Genomic DNA, 22,434 nt, shown 5'->3' with positions numbered 1-22,434 from the left:
TTTACAAATCTAACATTTAGCAACTGGGAAATTATAATCTGCTTTTTAACAACAGGAACGAATGCAGTGTTTGAACGTCAGGAGTATTGTTAGTGTTGCAGGAAGCCAAAAAATTGGTTGATATGTGTTTAGTTGCTCCCTGTCAAACTTTTCATTATTTGTTGTGAACATATTTACGTAAAAGCCATGTATTAAATTCATGACTATCTAAATTATTCTGTATAGAGGTTACACTTACTGAGACTTTTCCTGCCTTTATGATTTTAATCATTGTTAGGAGTCCATTACTGTGATGTGCTAATGCAATGGAGCCAAAACACATCAGGTTACTAGACTGATCTTTTTTTCAACTGCTATAGCAGAGCTCAGGTTTTAGGAACTCTGAAATCAAACAGGGCAAGCTAACACTCACTCATATGTGCAACGGCAAGGCAGTCCCATGAACCATATCAGTTCCATCGTCTGTCTCTTTCACTTTTCCTACCGTATTCCTAAATATTTTATAAAGATTCTTCTGGGGGAAAAAGTATGTGCATGGGAGAAGGGAATTGAATAATAATGGATTAAATTGGACACACCATGATCAATATCCTCCCTATAGGAATCAATTTTCAAATATTGTGTATTGAATTCTATCCAATTCTGATTACGATGACTAGTCATAGGCATCAGTAAATTGGTCATGTACCACCATCTTCTCATGTAATGGATTATACTTCTACCAGGTTTATCAGGTTTTAATTATGATGTTGTTAGGACTCAGGATTTCTTTGCATTGTATAAGTGTAAAAAAACCCCAAACCAACAGTAACAAATAGCTGGAATGTTTTTTCTTGCTAAAATTAAAAACTCTTTTGTTTCTCCATTGACATGATTATTAGAGGTAGTTAATTAACTAAAACTTAGCACTATCAGCTCTGTGCTTTACATACTGAATATGCTTGGCACTTTAAAATACTTCAGGAGTTTATCTTCATTTAGTTGGTTTGATTAAAGGCTATAATTAGGAACTAAGGAGATTGTTTTACAATTCTTGACAACGAAAATGTAAACAGTTCTTTTGTTCAGAGATGTTCTGGTCACGGGTATATAGAAGATAACCACATTCTCCTCCAATCTTAAATCCTGTTGCAGAGAGTGTATTTATTTTTGTAGTTCTCTTTGTTTATGAACATAATCTTTTTCCTTTTTTCCTTTTTTCAATAGGATTTTACAGGGAGTGTGGTTGCCTGTTCAGCTGCACTCATCATGATAACTCCAGCATTTGAACTGAGCCAGGATCCAGATTTTCTTACTATAATAATCAATGTACCTTATGCCAAAGTTTCTGAGTTTGATGTATATTTTGAAGGAAAGGATTTTAAATTTTATGCTAAGCCTTACTTTCTCAGGCAAGTAATGTAGGGATTTTAAAACCTTGAGCTTCATAAAATAAAAATATTGAAAAGAGAATGAACTTTATTTCTGTGTCTTACAGAACATTCTACTGCTGCAGTTCCTATACTGTGGTCTGCAGAGAACTGGCTGGTTACATGGTGCTGGTTCTCTTCTTGTTTCCAGCTGCCAAATCACATTAAAAGAAGCTAAAATATGTTAAATACGCTCGTGATATTACTTTGTCATGTTGGATAAGTAATGCAATCATGAATGGTATAGAAGATCCATGAAACAATTTCAATATTAAGAGGTCATCCGCACTTAAAAAGTTTGACAACTCTTTGCCTATAGTATCTTGTATTTTTAACACTCTTCTTTCTCTTGTTATGGGAACTTCAAGCATCAAGGCACCAGCTCTCATCTCTTGTACATGTTCATTTACCATAAGTGGGGTTGAGTAGGTGGGTGGACAATAGTATATCAGTTAGTCTAAAATAACAGAAGGATTTTCCTATGTTGTCATTCTGGGTCAACTCTCTTCATTCCTTGAAATGGCAAAATCCTTTACCTGTTCCACATAGTGCCGATGATGTCTTTGTAATGATGCTGATCCTATCCTGGCTGGGAAAACAGGAATATCAAATTCTGTCTCAAATGCTGATCTCTTTCATTTCTACATGGGGGGTAAACTTTCAAAGTAGTACACAGGGATTTAGCTGCATGACTTCCATTAACATCTATGAGAGTCATGTAGTTAAATCTCCTGTACTGCTTATGGAATGTGCCATATAGTTTTACTGGTCGAGCCATTAGTCTGGATGATAAATCAGGCGTTTGATAAGACATGTCATTTTTGTTCACAGGCTAACTCTTCCTGGAAGAATTGTGGAAGATGGAAGAGAAGAAGCATCTTATAATGTGGACAAAGGTATTAGTTAATAACATTGATATTTTTTATTATTAAAAACACAACACATGAGCTCTACTAATGTACCTTCTGCTGCATTGTAATTACAGAGAACTTTTAATTTACTTGCAGCAAAGTATGTTTAACTGGGAATCCTCATGGTTTTGGTTGTGTTTTAAAATCTGTAGTTCACAGTGGTTTATTTTATATACATTTACTATATAAACACAAATGGGTTATGCTAGCTAAAAAGAAGGAAGGTAATGACATTTCCATGTTCTGTTCTTATCTGGCATGAAGAGCTAGCCCCTGGTGTTCATCTACTGAAAGGACATTGAGGGCTTGTCTACACTACTGTGTGGGATCGATCTAAGATACGCAACTTCAGCTATGTGAATAGCATAGCTGAAGTTGATGTACTTAGAACCACTTACTGCGGCGTCTTCACTGGGGTAGGTCGACAGCTGACGCTCTCCTGTCAACTCCGCTTGCATTCCTCGTTCTGGTGAAGTACCGAAGTCGATAAATCGACCCCCACTAGATTGATCTCTGCCAGCCGATCCAGCGGGTAGTGTAGCCAAGCCCTAAGTGACCAACCACAAGTGAGAGTGGCTTTCATAATAGAACTTTCTGTATTGAAAGCTGAATTCTTCATGGATACAGATCATAACGTTCCTGTTAAAGAAAGATCTATGTATATTATTTCTTCCAATGTGACATGAACGATAGAAGTCACTGAACCAAGATCACTAGCCCATTCAGCCTGCAAGAAATAAGAATGAATAAGTTTCAGTAACTAGTAAGAGAACAAATCTCAAGACAGACTTCTGGCTAGTCTTATGAAAGAAATCAATGGAAATACACACATCAGCCCACCAAAAGTAATGTATTGCTGTAGAGACAGGACTAGTAAAGTTTTCGTTGAGCTCCAAAAAGAAATTCTAATTTATGTTGAAGCAGCAATAGTAGAAATACCATACAATATTCATATTTGCTATGACATCTGCATTATCTTTCATATGGTGATGTCAAAACATGGAAGTAGACACACATTTTCAGGCCTCATGGTAAATAATATATACACAAATTGCTCAAGATTTACGAAATTTAATGCCTGGATCTTGTAATCAGATCTTTGCTGAGCTCTGTGCATTGCCTGTTGATTGCCGTGGGACTTAGTGCAGATGTAAGTACAATATCTGTGTGTGGGAAAGTGACTGCAGCATTGGGGCTTAAAATTGTATCTGGTACAATTAAAGTATCTGGTTCAACAATTTATTCAATTAAAAAATAAAGCCCCACAAGAATATGTTTTGTAACCAAGACCTTGGCTTATTAAGATACAGTCTGCTGCCTCCAAAGGCAAGTTTATATACCTGAAATAAAATGTGCATCAGAATATTAAATGTGTCTTTCTTTAATCTTATGGTTGATTATTTGAGGGGAAAAAAGTTTTAAAAATAAAAATGTACTTATTCTATCTTTGTTATATGAGCTGTGTCAAGACATCACCATAAATGATAGTGTTGCATTTTTGTGTACCTTTTGAAAAATAATTTAATTTTCCGATTTCTGTGAAATTCATACAGTCAGGTTAACTCTAAAAAATGCATAGAGATGAACACATAGGAAAATTTTAGTTGCATGCATGAAATACATCCAAAGAGCTTCCCAAACATTTAGCTTCAATAAGAAGAAATGATTGTACATTTTTTTACAGTTTATCTTTTAAATTGTTATACATCTGAACCAAATTTTAATTTCTCTTTCAAGGCATTTTTACAGTTCGACTGCCTAAGGAGACTCCTGGTCAGTATTTTGATGGGTTGGACATGCTGACAGCTCTGTTAGCACAGAAGAAATCTAGATCAGCTAAACCATTAGTGGAAGAGATAGGTATGATTACTGACACTGGTAAATACAACATATTTTAAAAGTTTAACTTGTATAGTTGATTTTTTGTTTGAGTTTGTAAGGTGAATTTGTAAGCAAGAAAACTTCCCTTGTGTGAAGTGCATTACACGTTTACATGGTTTGAGAAAGTGTTTTGTAAGAGTTATATTTGCATCTCAAAATATATAACACTTACTAATCCTTTGTTCACCTGTAGTGTTTGTATGATCCATAGGGGTATGAGATTCTGCTGCTGCCTTTGTGCTAAGGTATCTGGTCTTTTAGCTCAAGTAATAGTAGCTCATTAGATCTCGTGGTCTCAGGTTCAACCCCTGCAAAAGACTTAAGAATGCTGTTACATATAGAAGAAGGCTTGAATAAATGTGGTTAATTGTGTGATTGTCTTCTTACCAAATAATTAGCAATATCTCTTTCCTTGTGTGTGTGTGTGATGGTTTTTTTAATATATGGAGTTGTGATCTTGGGGGTGAAATCCTAGCCTTATTGAAGTCAATGTGAAGTTTGCTCTTGACTTCAGTGGGGCCGCAGTTTTGCTCTTGGTATATATCTGGTTTGTCTCTGAGCCTCCGTTATCATATGTAGGAATGTGGGGCCCTGATCGTGCATGGAGCATTAACATGAGGGTCTCTCTGTATGAAACATAGCTTAATAGTACAGAATGTGGCTCACTGATTATCTGAGCATTCTGAGTGGTCTTAAGGTGTAATCGAGGGTAGAGCACAATGCAGTACCCATCATCAGGGTAATAGAAGCAAGCGTAACTGATGAGGCTTGTATCCAAAATAAAGTCATTGTCTTTTTGCCAAGTATGTGTAAAAACGGCTCTTAGAACAAATGCCATTTGGCTATCGAGAGGCAAGAATTAACTATCATGAACTGTCAAATTCTAAACTTGAGTTACAAATGCTGGGGAATACAACCTTCAGTCAAAAAGCTGATATAACCTGACATTCCTTCCAGTTGCCTCCTCCAGTCTCTGCTCGTTATCTTAGTCTTCTGTGGATCGAGTCTCTTCAGGCTAGCTCTCATCCAAGCGTTGCTCTCTGTTAGGCACTGAGAAGGGTTCTCAGTCATGCTGACTAAGATAAAATGAAGTTTTAGATGTAGGTGTCATACAATCACATGCACATGTTGGTGTCATACAAATACAATCCTCTCTGATCCTCCTGATGGATCCAGAGACATGTCAAACAAGGTGGGTCGTGTAGAACCCTGTGGAACCCTGCTAAAGAGAGTTGTGGGTGCAGGTGAACAGTGACCCATAACCATTCTTTGGGAGCTCTTAAAGAAAATAGTGGAGCCATTTGAGCACAGATTACTCCTGGGAGAATTTTGCACCAAAAATTAAAAGTTCTGCACGCAATATTTTAGAATTCTGAAAAATACTGCATATTTTATATGTCAAAATAACAATATAATGCCACTTTCAATTATTTTGGTAATGTATTTCATACCACCTGTCAGCAAGTATGTCTGTAACAATACAAACAACAAAAAAGATTCAGGAAATATTTTTTGACAAATAGATTTCTTACTAGGCATATTAATACAGAACTTTGAGTAATAATTCATTTAAACTACAATACAGAGGTGTATTTTCCGCACTCTTCAGAAGCAGTGCAAAGGCTTGGGGGATTCAGGTAATGGAGGAGCTGAGGGAGAGGGAAGTAATTGTTTGGAAGGAGCCTGGGAGTGAACCTAGAGGGTTGTTGGGTGTGGACGGGAGAAGTATTGAACAGTTGTTTCTTTTCTGGTGGGGGGTAAGGAATTGTTGTGGAGCCTCTCCCATGCAGACCCTGGCTGATCCCTAGCCTCCCTCATTCAGTCAGGCACATCTGCCTCTGTCCCCCCAACTAGCCCTTCTGAACCCTGATATGTGCCTCCCCCGCAGTAGTCCCATGTGCCCTATGATTTCTGTCCCCCCCCCCATGCCCTGTACCTCCTCACTTGGCCTTGTGAGCAGGGCACTGTGAGGAACGCAGCATCTTCTCCTCTCTATCTGCAGCTGGCTGCTCCCACCCACCCATCCGTTCTGGCGCCATAGTAGCTCCTGGTGGGTGAAAGACATAACTAGTGCCTCTAGCAGAATGTATTTTCTGCGGACAAAAAAATTCTATGGGGGACATGAATTCTGCACGTGCACAATGGTGCAGAATTCCCCCAGAAGTAACAGATTTGTCAGCAGCACCTGATGTTTTGCACTCCTGAATAGAGGTGTTGACATTCAAAAACAACTCCAGAATTTACCCACAGGCTTTCATGAGCTAAGAAGGACATGGATCTAATTTGTATACTGGTATGTGGGCCACACCTATGCACACAGTGAATATATACTTATGCATTTGGTACTTAAATGACATTTATATGTACAACTACTAAATTATCCCCCATATAGTTTTCATGGCTTAGCATTGAACTTTGTAACTATAGTTTATATTTTTCACCAAGCCAGATAGTGTCATTTTAAAGAAGAAAAAAATCTAAACAGCAGTAGATAAATTAATGCAGACTTTGTTATTGCTGAAATCAGTTAATGGTACAAAATCCTTTGTCGATCTTCCATTTTCCTTTCTTTCTCTGGAAACAATAGGGTCATCTGATACTAGAAAAGTTTTTCTAATAGTTTAAAAAATTAGTAAAACAAAAAAGCCTGATTCATAGATTAACTAGTAATCTTTTCATTAGCTACACTTCGACTAAAGTATCAACTTTGAGATCCTTTTCTTTTGTTATGATACAAAACATTTCTAGGTACCTCTGCTGAGCTAGCTGAGGAGGAGGAGGAGGAGGAAGAGGAGGAAGAGGAAGAATTTGACTGGGAAATTGAACAGACCCCTTATCATGAAATTGCAGAAAGCACTTTACATTTACAGTGCTGCTATGGGTTTGGAAATTTGAAATCGGGAGTTTTTCAGCGATTGCAGGTGTGTGATTTTTCTTTAAAAGCGAACCCTATAAAGTTTATAGTGTTTAGTATGATCTAGCATGCTGATTTCAGTTGGACTTAAAGTCAGTGCAATAATGTTTCAGATGTGTTCAATTTAGCAACATGTATTTGTCCAGGACAAATCATGCCAAATCAACCTCATTTCCTCTTTTGACAGGTTTACTGGCCTAGTGGATAGTAGGAAGCAGTACATATGATATATCTTGATTTTTTGTAAGGCGTTTGACACAGTCCCAAATTACATTCTCATAAGCAAACTAGTGAAATGTGGTCTAGATGAGATTATTGTAAGGTGGGTGCATAACTGGTTGAAAGACCATACTCAAAGTGTGGTTCCCAATGGTTTGTGGTAAAACTGGCAGGATGTATCTGGTGGATTCCCACAAGTGTCAGTCCTGGTTCTGATACTACTCAGTGTTTTCACTAATGGCTTGGTTAATGGAATAGAGCATATGCTTATAAAATTTGCGGGTGACACCAAGCTGGGAGGGGTTGCAAGCCCTTTAGAGGACAAGGTTAGAATTCAAAATGACCAGGATCAATTGTAGAGTTGATCTGAAAGCAACATGATGAAATTCAGTAAAGATGAGCAAAGTACTGCACTTAAGAAGAACAAATCCAATTCACAACTACAAAATGGGGAATAATTGGCTAGGCAGTAGTACTGCTGAAAAGGATCTGGGAGTTATAGTGGATTGCAAATTGGATGTGAGCCAACAACATGATGCAGTTGCAAAAATGGTTAATATTCCTGTTAATACCCATCAGAATGTTGTATGTAAGACATGGGAAGTCACTGTTTCATTCTACTCGGCATTGGTGACACCTCAGCTAAAGTCTTGTGTCCAGTTTTGGGTGTCTCAGTTTAAGAGAGTTGTGAACAAATTGGAGGGAGTGCAGAGCAACAAAAGTGATAAAAGGTTTAGAAAACCTGACTTGTGAGGAAAGGTTAAAAGACCTTTCCCTGTGTAGTCTTGAGCAAAGAAGACTAACGGTGGGACCTGATAAGTCTTCAAATATGTTAAAGGCTGTTATAAAGAAGATGGTGATTAGTACGTCCACTGAAGCAGAGCCGGAAGTAAATGTTTTAATCTGAAACCAGGGAGATTTGAGTTAGATATTAGGAAAATCTTTCTAACTATAAACGTAGTTAAATTCTGGAATAGGTTGGAGTCTTCTTCATTGCAGGTTTTTAAGAACAGGTTAGACAAATGCCTGCCATCGATGGTCTAGCTTACTTGGTTCTGCCTTAGTACAAGGGAGAGTGGACTAGATGACCTCTTGAGGACCCTTCAAGGTCCTACATTTTTATGATTCTATGTCATTGAAAAGATGGGTCTAAAAATGAGGACAAACAATGCTTTGAACTATCAACTTGGAAATGCAAAGATTTTATCTAATGCAAAATTAAATTATTTTATAGTCAGTTCTGTTCTCGTGTCTGAATTGCCCAGCTGTAAAATAAGGAAAATAGTACTTCTCTACATGAAAGTGGTATGAGGATAAATATGTTAAAGATTATAATGCCATATAACGATGTAAAATACATATATATGTTACAGATGTGGGAATTTTTTTAGTACTTATGAATCCAGTGTGCACCTCCGTTTCCCTCTGTGCTTTGTACTGCTATGTGCTGGGTGTAAAGAGCAGGAGACATAGGTGTTTTGTCACATAGCTGCCTCACGTTACTGCAGATATTGCTAAGGTGCACTGATCCTTGTATAGGGTAAAAGACTCCTGTTCAGAGACCATCTCAGTTGGATATTCTGGGCAGAGTTCATGGAGAGAAACAGGAGTCCTGGAGCCCAGACACTTGGTCTTGGAAGCGATGAGGCTGTGTGGCCTACCCTTGAGGAAGAGTGGGACCTCTTAGGGATCTGGAATGCTGAAGGGTACCTTCAGTGAACTGTTTAAAAGTTGAGGTGTAGCACATATCCTGTGGATCCATGGCAGTATATTAGTGAAGTCAGTCACAAGATAGATACGTAGGTTGCTTGTTGATAAACTGTGGTTTTGTTTTCAGAGTTAGTGCTAAATGCATACATATTGTTTAATATAATTGTAAACAAAATCTTGACTTTATATCCCAAACTTAGAAGTGGATTTTGAAGGATATACTTTATAGTTTGTTGTATGTGTGTAGTCTAGGGAGAAAGTTCTAGCTAACTTGCAAAAGAAATGCATCAGTCTGGACTAATTACTGCATTCTTGTCTGACTATATATGTTTATGCCAGATATTCACAATAATAAAATTATTAACTAGATAGTAAAACTGCTTATGGTTTTGGAGTTATCTCAGAGTAAAATGAACTAAAAAGGACATTTCAATTATTCATACTGGCGATACAGTTATTAAAAACAATTGAAATAAGATTGGTGTATGTATTATTTGCTTAGAAGAAACCGTTACTAACTTTGACCCCAATCCTCCAAGTTGTTCTCCTTGGGTAGGCTCCGTAAAGTCAGTGGGGCACTGCTCAGACACAGGAATCTACGTGTGTGGAACAATTTGCTGGATCAAAATCTTAAACTGTAGGCTTAAATCTGCATTGCTAATATACACTAAACAATTTCTTTGTTTATTGACTGTTCGTAGTTCATCTCCAATTTATTCCAACCTGGAGAGAATAAGGATTACATAAAGATATCACAAATATGTGCAGCATTTATTATGTTAGTAGATTATAGACAATTTACTAACTAATGTTTTGTTTCTGTACATAATACCAAGAGGTAGAAGTACTAGCTGTTTCTATCAACTCTAACTGTAATGTCAAGACAATATAACTTGGTTACTGCATGAATTATTATGTCTTAAGGTGGAAAAGTGAAGTAATGTCAGGGGAAAGCTTTCATGTTCTAATAGCACGTATATTAATTGGTCTGTTGCCATGGAATTCCTGCAGAAGTACATATTACACCAATATTAATGCCCCATTAGTTTGATTATTACAGTGAAATTCCAAATTACTAATGATTGCCCACTTCAATATTAAGAGTGTCAATTTGTGCATAAACAGTCCTGCGATCTCAGGTGCAGAATGTAGAAGTCAGTGGGGATTTGGGGATACGCAACATGTTGTAGGACTGGGCCCTAGAATTGCAAGAACAATAATGCCTGGTTTTTGTCTGTATCTTTATTGCAATAGCTTTCATTAAGTATTGCAGATTTGAGGCATTAATGAAAAATAGTGCATCTTTTTCTTTGTAACCAAGAGAAAAGCCCAAACAGAATGTATAGTGTTTGAAACACCCAAGGCATTTGGCATTTTTTATTTAAAAAGTCTGTGTCTAAAAGGTGTGGTGCAGGTGAGCAGAACTGATTGAAGTAGATTTAACAAAGATAGCACCCAATTTTCATTATTACAATCAACATGGAATCAACAGCAGATACATTATGAATCAAAAAGCAGTAGATTTGTAAAATATAGGGGAAATACTGGATCCAGGTCAGAGCTTTTTTTGTTTCATTGTTTACTGTTTCTACTTTAAGCTAATGTCTTAAAAACAAAATAAATGTAATTATATTAATTGTGCATAAAAACAAAGTATGCAATGAAAGGCATAGCATTATGACCCATAATTAAGGCTAAGATTTTGTCATGGATATTTTTGGAAAAGTCACAGACAGGTCACGGGCAATAATAAAAAATTCATGGAAGCCCATGGCCTGTTCCCTGAGTTTTACTAAAAATATCCATGACAAAATGGGGAGCCTGGGCATCTGCCAGTGGACTGGGAGCTCCAGGGGTCTCCACCATCCATGTGGGCTTGGCGCTCCCTGGTCACCCTACCACAGCAGAGTTGGGGGAACCCCACAGCTCCCTGCCTCCACAGGCTGCAGGGGACCCTGCAGATCCCAGCTGGCACTGGCTGAAGTCATGGAGGTCTTTGGAAGTTACTGATTCCATGACTTACATGATCTCTGTGACTAAATCACAGTCTTACCCATAATGCATAGCTTTTCAGTAAGGGAGACTTGGTAGTGGTACCTATCATTCTAATAGCTCACCTTAGTATAAGGCTGTTCAGCATTGCTTCTAAACTCTCATTTATTCTTTTTGTTCTTGTTGCCTTTCCAGGATGAACTCAGTGATTTTATTGACGTTAAGGATCCAGACTTAACCCCTGCAGATGGACGCAGACAGAAACGACTGGAGACTGAGGCTGCTAAGTTTGATCCTGATCATTATCTGTAAGTACTACTTTATTCCTCCTGATGAAGTGAATTTACATCAGCTAAAATAAATGTATTTTGCCATTTAATAGATGATGGATTTTAAAATCTCTTGAAAAAAATGGGTTTACTTCTTATTTGCCTGACTCTTCATGTCTCATAACACTAGACTTTAGAGGGTGTTCATAAGTGTGACAGTGACACAAGACATTGCTCATCCACTTCCAGCTTCCTTTGCTGGTCAGTTAAACTCAAAGGCCAGTCTGTACGCAAGCAGAGCTGCTGCTGCTGCGAACTGCAGAATATTATTTCATAGTTGACCTCTCAAGCATCAGGGTAACCAATCCTTGCCAGCATTTTAGGTTGTAGACATCGTAGTTTTCTCCTTAGTAACAATGGCAGTCAACCCATCTTAACCATGAGCAGATAAACATTCTCTTTTTAGATGGATTCTACAATGTTTCTCTGAGTTCTGTGATCATTTGACTTTTGCTTAAGTCACCCTTTATTTGTTGCTCAGATCCCATCCCCTTGTTAGTGAGCCCGGAGCAGTGCCACCCGGCCAGAGCAGCCCCCTGGCTGTGCTGGCTGGCCCTTTAATCAGTTAACCGTTTAAACTTTTAATAAATGGTATTCTGTTATTGTTTAACAGTGCAATTAATAGTGTGATTAATCAATTAATTTTTTTAAATTGCCCAATTAATTGTAATTAATTTTTTAATTGCTTGAAACCCCTAATTTTTAGTGTATGGCAAATGCCTCTAGAGAATCTGGGATTGGTGTTTTTTTGTATGTGTACTATACACTGAAATAAATAACAAGCGACTCTTTTCTCCAGTGCTGACTTTTTTGAAGATGAAGTCATTCAGCATGTTTTGAAGTACAAGCCCTGGTGGGTTGATGCTTGTGCAAAAAAGGTGGCTTCCCAGGGAAGGCGTCATCAGGAACATGTTAGTCAAACAACGTTCGGTAAGAGTGTATACATTTCATTTAATTTTTATTGCTTCTGTTCCACATTACTTGCCAGAAAGCTGTCTTCGAGATGAAAAGTCATGGTTCTAGCTAGCAATTTCCAATCTGTAATATTAATACCACCCTTTGTCATTATGTATTTCAAGGATGATTATAATGAGGTTGTTTTGAAGAGTTGAGTGTCTGTTTGGATAGGAGATATTGGTCATCTCTCCTGCAGCATTTATATATAAACTACTAGAGTTTTGTGCAATTCATTATTATGCAACCTTGTATCTTCAGAAGAAACTATAGTTTTAGTTCTTTGTCATCTGTTCTCAAGGATTATATTAGACACACCAGTGATCTGTGAAGACTCAGTTCCCTTTTAAGACTTTGCTATAGATTTTAAGGACCTCTTGGAAACCACTCAAGAGTTGACAGTCATGAAATGTAATATCAAATTAAAACTGTCTTTGTTTGGACATTATATTAGCTGGAATGTGGGAGTTCCCCATGTGTTATTAGTATATCTCCTTTTTTCAGATTTTCGTAAGTCATTGTTCTCTTGGTACCAGATATTTCCTTTTTTTGAAAACACAGTAGTAATTAATTTTTGTATCCACTTGTGAATATGATGCAGACACTGTACGGTACGTCTCATTGTTCAGAATCATTTGCATAAAACTGTCCTAATATCAGCCAATATTTCTATACAATATATGAATCATCTTTAGAAACTTGTATATTATAATATTCCACATATATTTTTTATGTATCCTATGGGCTTCTTTCCATTCCTTCTTTTATGGCCTACAAGATGTGTTTCATCTTTAGAGGATGAACTTGTGACAGTACTGTTAATGGATCTCTGTGTGAGATTACTACTTTTACATAAAGTGGTTTTAGAGTTGACTGTAACTTTTATATATGTTCTCTGATTGTCATATCATCTGCTAGATAATTTAGGAACACAGGATTTGCCATACTAAATGATAATTGTTAATACATCAAACATGGGATCCATATGTACAAATATTACTTTGTGTTTCTAGGCTCTAGTTCCTTGTACTCTGACCTTTTACACAGGAAATAGAAGGAAATCTGGGTAAACAGTGTGTGTTGCAACAGCTCTGGTGCATTCTCTCATTGATCTCCATCCAGCCATTGCAATGAGGCATTGTTAACACACACATCACATAAATTGGAGACACAGTAGATTAAAGACATTGAACAAAAGTGTGAGAGACATGGAAACAAAAAGGTAGCGAGGTTTATTTCTTTTGTTTGCTCTCACTGTTGACTTCTCATTTAATAAAGTTGTTACCACATTTGGCCATGTTACAGAATACAACAAAAATGAAGAACAGTGGGCAGATTATATTGATAGAATAAATAGTTTTTTTTTTTTTTTTTTGCAAATGATGTTCCTGAAGAAAAACATGGGGTTTATAGGAAATGACTCAGAAATTACTCAAAAACTCGACAAGCCTTAGTGATCCAACTGGGAAAAGTTATGCAGCGATTGGGACAGTCCTAAGGGACCATCTCTTTCCCAGATGGCTCATTATAGGGGAGAAGTTTAGTTTTGATGTCACAAACGTGATCAAAACCCCTCAGTCTGTTGGCTGAATTTAAGAAACTCATGGCATTTTGTGAGCACTCTTGTAAATTTAAATGACTCATTAAAGGACTGTGTGGTGTTTGGGTTATGTAATGACAGCAGCCAAAAGAAATTGTTGACTGAAGGAGATTTGAGAAAGAAGCTGCTATCTTGTCAGTGGAAACTTTAGCAAGAGATGACAGGGAATCGAGTGAGAGTCTGAAACCAGTGGAGGCTGTTGAACCCTGATTTAGATGTGATAGAAGAAATCACCATGAGAGGGAGTGCAGGTTCCACTTGGAGATCTGTCATTAATGCAGATGCATAAGGGAGCAGGAAGCCTCAAGGGTACAGAAAGTACGTACATGCTGTGGAGGAGCAATCAGTGAGCAATCTGATGAGTTCTCTATGTTTGAAGAAAGTATTAAAGCAATAAAATCAAAGACAGTGCAGCCAATTTGAGTTGTTATGAAGATTCAAGGAATTTCTCTTTATACAGAGTTAGAACAGGGATGTCACAAAAATATTTTACTCAGTACTTCCAAGGAAAATGCAAGTTGACTGTCTCCAGATCTGTATTAGTGATATATTCTGGAAAAGAACTGATGCGTCAGGGTATTGCCAAAGTGGAAATGATATTGAAAGACCACATGTATGAATTGAGACTGTATATTGTGGAAAGGGAAGGATTTCTCTTACTGGTTGTGAGTGGCTGTGTTATCCAGTAGGACTGGGCAGACATCTGCTTGCAGAAGGCAAGGGTGCCGTGTGTGCCTGAACCAGAGCTCACTGAAGTCAATGGGAAGGCTTTTGATGATTTCAAAGAGCTTTGGATCATGCCAATATTAAAAAGTCTCAGGAGGCTAGGGCCAATGCCCAGCTGCAAAATGTCAGAGAGTTTAAAAGTACAGGCACTCTAGTGGCACAAACTAATATTGCGTTTATCATAATATCCTTTGAGATTGATTTAGATGATGCCCATTGTATGATAAACCTGTAGTTTGTTGGGCATGTCAGTTTGTATACCACTGAAAGTGTTTGTTGTGTGCCAGACTGAATTTACAGCAGTGCCCATGGGGGCTGCCCTGTGCCCTCCCATGCAAGGGCATAAGGTGTGGAGTTGCCACTATCCTCCCTTGGTTCCTTCTTACTGCCCTCCTACTGCCTTCAGTGAGACAGAACCCAGCGAGTATCTGTCCTGCTACCCCGGCTAAGCTTCAGACTTATTCCTTTTCAAACTATTTGAAGAATATTTCTTGAATGTTCCTTTTTTATTATATAGGGACAAGGTAGTATTAAGGCCTTACCCAAAATTCATCCTCAGAGTGGTCTGAAACTTTATCTGAATCAATCCATCAAAAAACCACATTATGCACTGGGAGAAAATAAATTGCACACTAGATGTTTCCAAGACTTTGCTTTGTTATATTGATAGGATAAAACCATTGAGACTCACCCTCTCTATTTATGGCTGTAGATGGGTTTTGTGAAGGTTAAGCCATCTCATCTCAGAGAATATCACAATTGGCTACAACAATGTATCTCCTTGTGTTAACAGTTGGCTGGTGAATCTCTCCCACTGAACATCAAGACTCATTACAGAGTGACATTTGCATTCTTCAGACATTTGCCAATATCAGAGATGTACAAGGCAATGACATGGAGTAACTCCCTGACTTTTGTCAAACACTGTGGACTTAGCAGCTGGGTCAGGACTAAGTTTAGGAGAGCAGTATTACAATCAAGGTTTTACTGATGCAGCTGAAACTCCTCATTCCTCCCATCCTGAGGGGTAATGCTTGCCAGTCACCTGAAGTGGGATTCACTCTCATGCATACTTGAAGAAGAAAGGACAGTTACTTGCCTTATGGTTTCTTTGGTTCTTCAAGTTGATGTTGTCAGTGTGGATCCCCCAACCTGTTCTCTATCCCTGCTTTTCAGAGTCCTCAGCTACCAAGGGCTTTGAATTGCCAGGGAACTGAAGGAGGGCTGTGGTCACTCTGCTCTTGCATAGAAGCATGAGGAGGCACAGGGTGCATTTGCAACCCTGAGGGACACTGTTGTGTTAAAAAAAAAAAAAAAAATCTGATCTCATGCTCATCAGATGCAGGCACACCTACAGTGGGTTCCGTGTTGACAACATCTCAAAGAACCACAGTTACTGTAGAGTGGGTAACTTCTTTTGTCCTTTATCAGCCTGTCTTTCCATGGCTTGAAAAGCAATGCTTGTGTAGTACATGTGTTAAGCTTTCATGTATGTATAGTTTGTATGCTGTGTAGTTTTGCAGAAAACAAAACGATACACATTTACTCTTACCATGTTATCTTATATAATCAGATAATATGTATATAGTAATACTGTGTTAAGTTCCATTTTATGACTTTCAGCTTTAAGGGACATTTCTTTCTAACTGCGGAGATACTCATTATTCCTGACAGAAATTTATTGAAAAAGGAATCCATTTCTATTTGTGCCACTTGTAAGAAAATTTTAAAAAGCACTATTACTTGTATTATATTTGTAAACCAATTAATGTTGCAAAATGTAAGTGATTTATAATGGGTATATGACTCAGTCCATTATGGAGTGGCTGTATAGTCAGAACGATTCTATTTTGGCGTTAGAGAGCACTTATTTGCAGAATTCAGTGAAAATTTAAACTGAAAAGCAAAAATTTATTTTTTTGTAATTAGCCCACCTTCATCAACTTTACTGTCTTTTTTACTTTGAATGGGTGACTGAATGGAAATTTGAGCTAGCCTGATGATACTTATACCTATACATACTAAATACCTATAGAGGTAATAGAAGCCCAAAATAATCACTTTTTTTCAGCCTAAAGTGGTTTAAAAATGGACCCGCATCTCCATTCTCTGTAAAATATTTTTTTAAGTTTAGCATTTTCTCTATAAGTCCTCTAAAACAAGGGCTTACATCTGTGTTCAAAGTTCTTGCTCCTTATCTGGCCAACCCAGTGTGACTGGGATCCCACGATGGGGGTGGGAGGGCGGTGGCACATTGAGGTTACTCAGTTAGGGCAAATTTCAAAGAATGGGGCAGACAATCCCCCTAACTGGTGGATATTCCAATACTTAGATTTACCAAGCCAGCACAAAACAGCTTCTACAATACCTTACTGGCTACACAGAAGCGAGAAACTTAGTTCCCTTATAGCAACCCAGCCTTGGGCTTCTACACAGACTCTCAAGTCAAATATGATGAGGATTACTGAAAACCTTATTCATTGTATAAGAAAGTTCTGTCAATCCCAAAGGATCGGACAAATCACCTGTCAAGTTAAAGAATATTTCAGATCTTACCAATTCTTATTAACTGAATTAAAATTTATTAAAAAAGAAAAGAGAGAGATAATATTGATTAAAAGATCAGTATACCCACAAACATGAGTACAGTTCTGAGATCAATTTCATAGAGATGGTGAGCTTTGTAGTTGCAAAGAGTTCTTTCAGAATTAGTCCATGGATTCAGTCCAGTGTTTATATCCAGAGTGATCCAGGTGGGGTCTTAACGACTGAAGCTTTCCCTGCATAAAGCATCAAGCAGATCTGAGATAAAAAGGATCAGGACCCAAGAGTTTTGTAGATAGTTCCCGGCCTTCTCTTGACAGCTCGGAGTTCTTAGCTGAACAATAGGGAATCATCCCAACTCTGAAGTAGACCTATTTCCTAAGCATCACTGGTAATTAGCTACATAGATTAACATAAGGCAATTGCCTGTTTTCTGCCATTTGAAGGTGATTTGCTATATACGTCAAAGAGAAATCAATACAATGATATCAATATATTTACAGTTCATTTAAATGTTCTCCTTTTGATCTCTGAATTAAGAGAATACAGCATAGACAGGGACTGTTTGATTACATTGTTAACCGCTAACAGTATTTATGTAAACATACAAAAACACAAACATTATCTATCAATGTGTCCCTAAAGGTTGAATTTGGATCATGTATCCTGTAGGATGCTTAACCCTTTCTGGCCATGTATCACACCCAGTAAAATATCAGTCTCCTTCACTTGTTTTTTCTTATATCAGCTGGATGAACTGTTGTTTCAAAGATGGTAGTCAATGTGTTATGCCTTTTTTGTTGTAACTATCAACGGTGTAAAAGCAGATGTTGTGCCAGAGGCTGGTTAGAGAATTCTGGTTTGCGAGATAGTGGCAAGCTGTTGTCGAGTACAGGATGGGAGCCTGTACTCGACGGGGGCCAGCAGGGCCATTTGGCCTGGGCCTTAAGCTCAAAGGGGGCCTCAAATTTAGACACTTGTTAATTTTTTGGCATTTAATAAGTTTCACAACTTGTTTTTATGCGCATCCCTATCAGACCAAAATGTGATACACACTCTCAGCTTAGAGCTGTAAATTTAAGCAAATAAGAGATGTGATTTGGTAACAGACATAATTTTTTTGTTAACTGATATAGATTTTGTCATATTAAAGAGTTCAAAGTATTCATAAATGTTAAAATACATCTGTTCTGATGGCACAAGATTAGACCGTGATGAACATGTCCTCTCAGATAAGCTGATTATGTAAACAAACCATTACTAGTGGCTGGTGCTGGATCAAGTGCGTGTTGAAAGGTAGAGAATTGTTACATTTTAGTGTCTTTATAGTTTTACGTCTAGTTGACTAAGGAATTATTTATGTGTGAGAGTTCCTCATTGTTATCTTCATATGGTAGCTAAAAGAGGTGACTGTTCGGTTGGTTGAGACCTAGCTTGGTAACTTGGCCATCATCATAGACTTTCATAGTCTATAGGCCCAGATTCAAGGTGAAGATTTGTGAGGACAATCTTGTAGAGTGAGTTTCGTGAGGACACATGTTTGAAATTTTTGGACATTATCCCTCTGTCTGTATCCGTGTCTGTGTTTACTATATATATGTCATCCCTTTGTCTTCAGCTCAGCATGTTATATTATATCTTTTGTGCTTGAGTTTTGATTCAGCGATAAGGATAATAACCTGTCTGTCTGTTTCATTTTGGGTTCTTAATTAGTATTCCTTCCTTTTAAGTCTTTACAGCATTTGTGTACCATTCATCATTTGTGTACGTATTTACAGTAGGAGATTTCAAGTGTAGATAAGCTACTTATTTACAGCAGAATATTTTAAGGGTGGGTAGGCTACGTATTGACCAGATAGATCACTATGAAGAGGAGATTTGAAAGTGGTGCAAGCAAGAGATGGCGAAAACAACTGAGTGAAGCAGCAGCTAAGAGCTCAAAGCGAATAACTTCATTTCTCAAACCACTGGAAAACACACCTTACCCAACAAACAATGCTACAGATAATGAAAACTCCGCAACTGCAACAGGTGATATTTCAATGCCAATACATGAACATGAGGACAGTAGTCAAGGAGACGTGCCAACAGTAACAGCTGCAGCAGAAGATCCTGTGTACGATCAAGAAACTCAAGAGCAACAGGAAGGTGTCGATCTTACGCAGCAAGAGCAATTCATGAGTACTGTACTTGACAAGTTTGACTGTGACTGACATTGGAATTATTGACAAAAGCGATGCTGCCCAAATGCAATCTTTTCTTCAAATTAGTTGTTTTGAAATTCCAAGTAACATTCCACAAGATGCTGATAATCATACTTTCCCTACTCATGTTGTGACAAAAACTCTTCCAAATGGTGAGACCTGCACAAGAGAGTGGTTATGCTGGAGTACGGAAAAACAGTCTCTGTACTGTGCACCGTGCTTCATTTTGAACAAAAGTGCCTCAAATGCATCAGTTCTCTCTGATCAATCAGGATGGAGCATCAACAGAGGCTGGAGGAAGTTGAAAGACCAGATACCATCACATGAGAGTTCAATGTCACACAAAGAAAACTATGTTGCATGGAAATCAGCCAGTAGGGCAGCATTAGCTGAAAGTTCCGTTGAGAATTTACTTTTGAGTGAACTCTCTACAGAAACTAATAACTGGAAAAAACTTCTTGAGCGGATCCTGAATGTCATCCTTTTTCTTTCTGAGTGGGAATTGTCTTTCTTTGGTTCCAGTCAACATATTGGTGATCGTGCAAATGGAAGCTTTCTGGGCATAGTTGAGCTCCTCAGCAAATATGACCCAGTTTTATCAGAGCATGTTAAATGTGTTTGAGAATCGCAAGAGAGTCAAAAGCACATGCAAGTCCATTATCTCTCCACACGCATACAAAACGAGTTTAATGAGCTATGTGGGTCATTCATACAAACAGCCATTCTTGATGAGATTCGAAATGTCAAGTATTTTTCAATCATTGTTGATGCCACTCCAGATTGTTCTCACAAAGAACAGACTACTATGGTTATTTGATAGGTTAGGATTGTAGACAGCTCAAAATTTTCAATTGAAGAAAGATTTATTTGATAATTTCATGAGAAAAACTGGAAGAGAAATTGCTGCTCGAGTACTAGCAGTTCTAGAAGGTTTTAAGTTAGATTTTCAAGTCTGAATTGGTCAAGCCGATGACAATGGATCTAATATGGCTGGGAAGTACAAAGGCGTACAAGCAGTTCTGCTTGAGCATAATTCAAACTGTATTCTCCTCTGCTGTGGAAACCACACACTTAACCTTGTAGGTGTTGACTGTGCTGAATCATGCAAGGAGGCAATTACTTACTTTGGAACTATTCAACAAATGTACAATCTCTTCAGTAGCAGTCCACAAAGGTGGTAAATTCTGAAGCAGTATCTTCCTGTTTCACTGCGTGGGATGTCCAAAACTAGATGGTCTGCACGGATTGATGGTGTTCAACCAGTTGTGCAGCATTTGAATTCAATGAGAGAGTCTTTAAATGAGCTTGAATCTCTCAATCTCACTGCACGGGCTCGAACTGAACTTCAGTCTATTCAAAAGCACGTCTAAATTTGAATACATTCTGATGTCATCTATGTGGATGAAGCTACTTACAATGATCCACCAAACTAACCTGGTAATTGAAGCACACAATGCTACACTTGATTTTGAGAGGGATAACATTGAAAGTCTTATCGATGGGATGCGATCCTGACTGAGTCCAAATTAGTAGCACAGAGTACTGGCATTTCATCTGAGTTCTCCACCAATCGCAACTTACCTCCTGAATTCGATGCCGAGCAGCATTATAGGGTCAATGTCTTCCTTGTCATCATTGACTTTATTCACTTAGGTCTTACACGTTGATTTGAGTCACTGCAACTAATTTGTACCCTTTTTGGGTTTCTTTGGAAGTTCAATAGACTGAGTAATGAAGATCTGCTTTCTGTAGCTGAACAATTTCAGCAACAGTACAACAAAGAAATCTCAAAAGATCTCAGTGACGAGGTCATCTTCCTCAAACGAATATATTCCACAAACTTTAAATTGGATTGCAAGCCAAAGGAATTGCTTCAAGAAATATTTGAACTTGGACTCTGTGGGGTGTTTCCTAATATCACAATTGCATTGCATATTTTTGTCAGTTTTCCTGCATCAGTGGCTTCAGGTGAACGCACCTTCAACGTGTTGAAGCAGGTAAAGAACTATCACTGTTCAACTATGGGACAAGAGTGTTTGAATGGGCTCGCCATGCTTAATTTATATATATATATATATATATATATGTATGTATAACCCTTAAAATAAATATATATAATGTATATGTATAACCCCAGTAATGATTATACAGCTGTACATTACTGGCAAAGTAGTGGTGTCAGAATAAAATAAGTATAGGAGAATAATGACTCTAGTTAGAAAATTTTCTTAATGATTCCTCCACTGATACATTACTGATACATTACTTGTGTGTTTTTCTCCCTTTGCGAACCTAACAGGATATTCTAGATGTATCAAAATAGGAAAGATCTCACCCCCTCCAGGCTCCCACCAGAAGTTCTTTGTTTCTTCACAGAACTGAGGGTAGCCTAGACTCACTCTTTCTTACTTCTTATCAAGACAAGTAGATCTCAGTTCTGCCAGATAGTTAAAGATGTGCCTAACTTTAGGCATGAGAATAGTCCAATTGAAATCAATGGGATTATTCCCATGCTTAAAATTAAGCATGTGCTTGAATACCTTGCTGAATTGGCCCATACCTAAGCAAAAATTCTTTCTTGGTTCAAGGCTGTAGAAGCAAGAACTCCATAGCAGAGCTTCAGAGAGCAATTTTGAAAACCCCTATTCTCCACTTCTTTATGCTCTCTGTAGCCTGCCCTCTTCTGTCACATTTCTGACACTATCACTAGGACAGATTTGCTGAAGTAGCACCAGTGTATGGCCTGGTCTAGACTACAGGGTTAGGGCAACGCAAGGCAGCTTACAGCGACCTAACAGTATAAGCGTGTACACTAAAATATTGCTCCTGCCGATGTAACTCGCCCGCGACGCTGACATAATAACTCCACCTCTGTGAGAGGTGGAGCGCTTAGATTGTCATAGTTAGGTCGAACTCTTCTTATAGCTCTGGTATCTGGCTGTTAAAAATCAGCACACAGCTGTTTCACCTGCACCCTCCACTCTGGCAGGAACTTCTCCCCCTTTGCTTTACAGATATTATAAAGCGCACAGCAGACAGCT

The 22,434-nt window shown here is 38.0% G+C and overlaps 1 protein-coding gene across 2 annotated transcripts in view; it reads left to right on the top strand.

Moving 5' to 3' along the window:
- SHQ1 (SHQ1, H/ACA ribonucleoprotein assembly factor) overlaps positions 1–22,434 on the top strand; it is a 100,841-nt gene that overhangs the window by 5,654 nt on the left and 72,753 nt on the right. For both annotated transcript variants that reach the window (XM_048858623.2, XM_048858624.2), the window contains exons 2-7: positions 1,207–1,391; positions 2,241–2,305; positions 4,058–4,180; positions 6,950–7,122; positions 11,232–11,344; positions 12,165–12,295. In XM_048858623.2, coding sequence (XP_048714580.2) covers positions 1,249–1,391; positions 2,241–2,305; positions 4,058–4,180; positions 6,950–7,122; positions 11,232–11,344; positions 12,165–12,295 — 748 coding nt within the window. In that variant the 5' untranslated portion in view covers positions 1,207–1,248. The remainder of the gene's footprint in view (positions 1–1,206; positions 1,392–2,240; positions 2,306–4,057; positions 4,181–6,949; positions 7,123–11,231; positions 11,345–12,164; positions 12,296–22,434) is intronic.

Source organism: Caretta caretta, chromosome 7 (assembly GCF_965140235.1).
Source record: "Caretta caretta isolate rCarCar2 chromosome 7, rCarCar1.hap1, whole genome shotgun sequence".
Lineage (NCBI taxonomy): Eukaryota > Metazoa > Chordata > Testudines > Cheloniidae > Caretta > Caretta caretta.
The sequence above is the reverse complement of the archived record's forward strand: the minus strand, read 5'-3'. Positions and strand labels throughout refer to the sequence as shown.